Genomic DNA, 5235 nt, shown 5'->3' with positions numbered 1-5235 from the left:
ATCTCCAACAACAGTGATACTAAATAAATTTTTATTTTCCATTATGAATGAGAAGTACAAAAAACCATAAAAAAAAAATATTGATGCATATTTGAACATACATGTACACATCATAAATTCATTTTAATATATCATATTTTTAATTCCAAATTAACAAAAATTATATTTTATAATTAGAATTTTAATTTAATTTATTTTTAATTAGTTAGCATATACATTTAGTATGAAGTAGGAATATGTTTTTCTAAATTTTTGGAAATGACAGTGATACTCAATAAATTGCTATTTTCCACTATCAATGAGAAGTACAGAAAACCATAAAAAAGTATATTGGGTAAACAATGGGTTTAAAATTCAATAGTTTGAAAAGGTATTCAGGGATTAGGTATACATTTTATGTATTTTGTTTCTATTTAATTATCATTTCTTTAATTTAAAATTAACAATAAACATCTTTTACAATTACAAAATTAATTTCATTTAATTTTAATTATTTAGCATATACATTTATTATGAAGTAGGAATAAAAAAAGTAGTATAGTTTTCTAAAACTATAAAAAAAACATTAGATAAACAATGGATTTAAAATTCAAGAGTTTGAAAAGGTCTCCAGGTTAGGTATACATTTTATGTATTTTGTTTCTATTTAATTATCATATTTTTAATTTCAAACTAACAATAATTATCTTTTATAATTAGAAAATTAATTTCATTTATTTTTAATTAATTAGCATATACATTTATTATGAAGTAGGAATAAAAAAAGTAGTATACTTTTCTAAAGACTGGATTTATTATATAACGGTACTATTATACATATTTAATATAACGATATTAATTATAACAGTTTTTTATAAAAGTAAAATTAGTTTTTAATCACATATTATTGTAACAATTATAATAGATGTCACTCAACTCTTTTTACATTTGGTATATTAACATCTAGTGATTATCATAATTCCATATAATACTATTTCCTAATGAATCATAAAGAATTCACAGAATCTATAAAACATTATGTTATGCCATAAATTAATATTATAATAATAAACAGTTTGTGCGATGTCAAAATTGTGGGACATATCCATGTTGTCATTTTTCAATATAAATTGAAGCTCACATTATGATTTAAGTTGAAACTATAATTCCAGGTTTATCATATCATTCCATTGCTTTCAAATATTGTAAAAAATTTCAGTATAAACAACATTTTTTGTCTTGTTGGTTACATTCCCATATTCATCAAGAATAAGAATTTTCAATCATTTTTTCGTTCTAACTCTAGAAATAGCTACATAGAACTGTACATGTGTGAAAACTGGGACGTGGAAGATATAACTAACTTTAGTCAATGATTGACCTTGGCTTTTATTGATTGTCATTGCAAAACATAGAGCTACTGGAAATTGTCTTATCTGGAATTTGAATGGCGTACTTGAATCTGAAGAGATCAAATTCATTCTTGAAATGAAGATTTTATCACCAATATTTGTTCCTATTAGAATTGCTACATAGATAACATTTTTTCTTCAAATCAAGAACTTGCAACCTTGTTCCATTACAAAGACCATTGGCTTGATCAATATTTCTCAAAAGCATAATAGGCACGCCAATTTTCAAATGAAGCCGATGATTTGGTATCCCTGAACATTTTATATCATTTAAGCACTCAGACGTGAACCATTCACCTTCAATTTCCTGATATTTGATTGGTAAGGTGTATCCGAACTAAGATAAGTTATTTCTTTACCAATTAACAAAGATAAAATAAAATCATTCACTTGCTCTACTGATTCAGTTGTTGAACAAAGTATTGCTCCATCCTCAAAGTACCCAAAACACGTCATGTCAGTCAACAAATTAGGATAAACAAAATTCACCAATGACAACAAAGGTGTTTATGTGGGCTCAATCAATATATCAAGTGGGATTTCCACTACACACTCACCATTTTCATTCAATCCAATTTGGCCATCTCCAATTTTGAGAATCCAATAAGCAAATTCTTTGATACCGTTTGCGCTTACATCAGATTTTGCATTGTTTAATCTTATGTTTTGAGAGAGTTTTAAGACTCGACAACTTAGCCACAAATGAGAAGAGTTGATTGTTGACTTCACAACATCATATCTTAACCCTTTTTTTACAACTGGCAATATCTTCCTGAAATCACCTCCCAAAACCAAAACCTTCCCACCAAAAGGTTTTTGACTATTTCCTTCATTAACTGTTCCCATAACATCTCTCAAAGTTCTGTCAAAGGCCTCAAAACACATTTGATTCATCATCGATGCTTCATCCCAAATAATCAATCTCGTTTCAATCAAAAGTTTAGCACGATGACTTTCTTGATGTATATTGCAAGTTGATTCTTCATTTATTAGAATAAGAATACAGAATCTAGAATGTGTTGTCTTCCCTCCAGGTAGTAGTAAAGAAGCAATTCCGCTTGATGCTACATTCAAAACAATCTTTCCTGTAGATCTAACTGCAGCAGATAATGCTCTCCACATGAAAGTTTTGCCAGTTCCACCATAACCATATAGAAAGAAGAAACCATTCTTTTCAGACTCAACTAATGAAATGATCTCTTCATAAACATTTAATTGCTCAGTGAGACATTTCAACAATGAGATATCCTCTTTTTCCATTTCATCGTTGTTGTAGTTAAGTTCATCCATAATAAACCTATTTTGAAACAAAGATGAATGAGAAAGATCAAGTTGAGGCAAACAGACAAATTCTTGTAATGACCGCCCATTTGCCATTAATAACTCTTGTATTTTTAATAGGCAAAGATCATGTAGTTGTTTCTCCTCGAGTTGTAGACCTAACATTATTTAAGACCACATGCATCACGTTCATAATTTATAGTCAAAATATGTAATTAATTATAGCATTTTAAAAATTCAATACCTGGCAATCGCAACTATTTTCTTTTGTGGTATAAAATTCCGTCTGACAGTAATTTCTAAGAAGCTTTCCAAACCACATCCGGTTTGGACATTGCGTTCATGAACAATAATGAAACAAACAAATGCTTGTGTTCATGGTCAGAACCTAATTCACTTGCTTATTTTATTGCATCAATGAATTCTTTGTCATCTTTCAATAGTCCTAACGCATAACAAGCTTCTTCATATGTATTGAATGTTTGCTCGTTTACTGTTCTTGTGCTAGCATAGTCAACACAACCCTTTTGAATAGTCAACAATATCCTCATGTAATAAAGTTCTCCACATCTAGGTGCTACATAGGTTAGTGTACCAATGTTGTAACCTTGCTTCCTTGGTTTCCATTGTCTTTGTTGAGCAATTCATACAAACTTGCTTGGAAATTCAGCATATGTCAAATTCCTTCCATCGACATATTTTTGGTTGGCCTCAAACCAAGCTAGAAACATGGTCTTCATAGATTCATTCTTTTCCAACAATTGATCAAGATTATCATCATCTTTAAACAAAATTGGTTGTTGCTTCGGAAAATGAAATGAGAACCTTTGTACAGTTGACCATCTATGATATATGTCAAAGCCAAAAGTTCGCCAAACAGCTTCACACGGAGATAAGTATCTACAATCATAATAATTCTTGATTTCTTCAACATTCATTTTCTCTTCATCGTTGGAAGTACCATTGCCAATTTTCATTATAGCCCTGTCATGCCCTTTATTAACATATTTGAAAAGATATTTGGTAGAATTTGACTTGTTGCAATATTTTTTATTCACATGTGCTTGATACCTCATAAGAAGATGGGGACTGTATGGAACAACATTGTCATTATCCATTTGGATACCATTTTCACAAAAATTCCATTATTTCGACGTCTATACATTGGATATCCGTCTTAATCAATAATAGTTACAACTGTAAACCTTTTTGGAAAGAATTTTGAACATTTACCTTGTTTCATGCAAGGAGAATTTAATTTAGCCACTCCACATGGTTCATGTATCATGTAGCTTGCAACAACTTTGAACAATTTGAGATACAAATTTGGGTGAGGTAATTCAGCAGATTTGACATTATCAATGTCTGTTTCATTATGCAGCTTGTTTTATCCATCCAACCATAATAGTATATGAGCATGTGGTAAACCTCTTTTTTGAAATTCAATGGTGTACATGCCTGAAAAAAAGAAAAGAATATTCCAAATTAATTATGGGAATTTAATACTATAAAAAGATTTCACTAAAACTATTTCATCTTGAAGAATACCTGCAGTTGTTTGACCAAAAAACTTATTCTTCTTGAAATCTTTCATCATTTGATCAAGTTTAAGTTTGAAGACTCTGCAAACAATACCAGGTCTATCTGACGGACTTAATCCTTTTGGTCCAAGAACATCACGAATTTCAGGCCAATTGACATTGCATGTTATTGTTATGAACAAATCAGGATAATTAAATCTTCTATAGATAGCCATAACATCTTGACAATTGTTGAACATGTAACGCATACCACCAGTAAAAGATGAAGGCAAAACAACACGTCTACCAACGCAAGAAGGATCAGTCTCTTCTTTGTTAATTGCTTCATGTAGGCCATTCAAAATTTCAGACCGAATTAATTTCCTAATTTGACCTAATGAAAGACAAACGTTGTGCTTCAATCATGGTATAACAATCGGAAATTGTTGAAAAATCCTACGTGCATGTACTATGTTACCAAACTCACAATGTCTTTCTTGAATAAGGAATGCAATAAATTCCCTTAAGGAAACACAAATTATTTTTCTACTTGCAATAAATATCCCTTATTGGAATACTTTATTGATAACCATCTTCTCCTTAGGATATTATAGTGGGATGAAAGCAGTGTGTGTTTCATGAAGCCTTGATAAATCACCACATACCTTATTCACAATTATATCTTTGTCTACATCCGTGTTTGCGAAATCTCCCACAATTAAAGCAGCTATCTCATTTGATAACGGGGTGTTGTACACTCTTTGATCTTTCAATCAATTTCTAAATAATCGGAGTGTAAAATATGATGGTTTATCTTGAAGAGACATGTCTCTTACTCTTCGAAAGGATTTAGCAAGAATATTGTATTCATCAATCATGTTTATGAAATCACCAACCAATGATTTTTCAAGTATAGACTTATGGTTATTTGACCTGAAACAATATGCAACAGAATTAACAATAACCAATGACAGAATTTGAACGTTTAAACAACAGTAAATACAAAAATACTTACTCAAAATGACTCATTCTATTACTTAACT

At 30.1% G+C, this 5235-nt stretch overlaps 2 protein-coding genes across 2 annotated transcripts; both read right to left on the bottom strand.

Moving 5' to 3' along the window:
• Positions 1 to 1898: 1898 nt before the first annotated feature.
• Positions 1899 to 2768, bottom strand: LOC137829330 (uncharacterized). Its single transcript, XM_068636139.1, has one exon. It carries the CDS (start codon positions 2766 to 2768, stop codon positions 1899 to 1901), a length of 870 nt encoding a protein of 289 aa, XP_068492240.1.
• A 548-nt stretch (positions 2769 to 3316) lies between these two features.
• On the bottom strand, positions 3317 to 3790 carry LOC137829329 (uncharacterized). Its single transcript, XM_068636138.1, has one exon. The coding sequence runs from the start codon at positions 3788 to 3790 to the stop codon at positions 3317 to 3319; it is 474 nt and encodes a 157-aa protein (XP_068492239.1).
• Positions 3791 to 5235: the final 1445 nt, after the last annotated feature.

This window comes from Phaseolus vulgaris, chromosome 7, assembly GCF_000499845.2.
Source record: "Phaseolus vulgaris cultivar G19833 chromosome 7, P. vulgaris v2.0, whole genome shotgun sequence".
Taxonomy (NCBI): Eukaryota; Viridiplantae; Streptophyta; class Magnoliopsida; order Fabales; family Fabaceae; genus Phaseolus; species Phaseolus vulgaris.
This window is presented reverse-complemented; position numbering and strand designations above follow the sequence as displayed.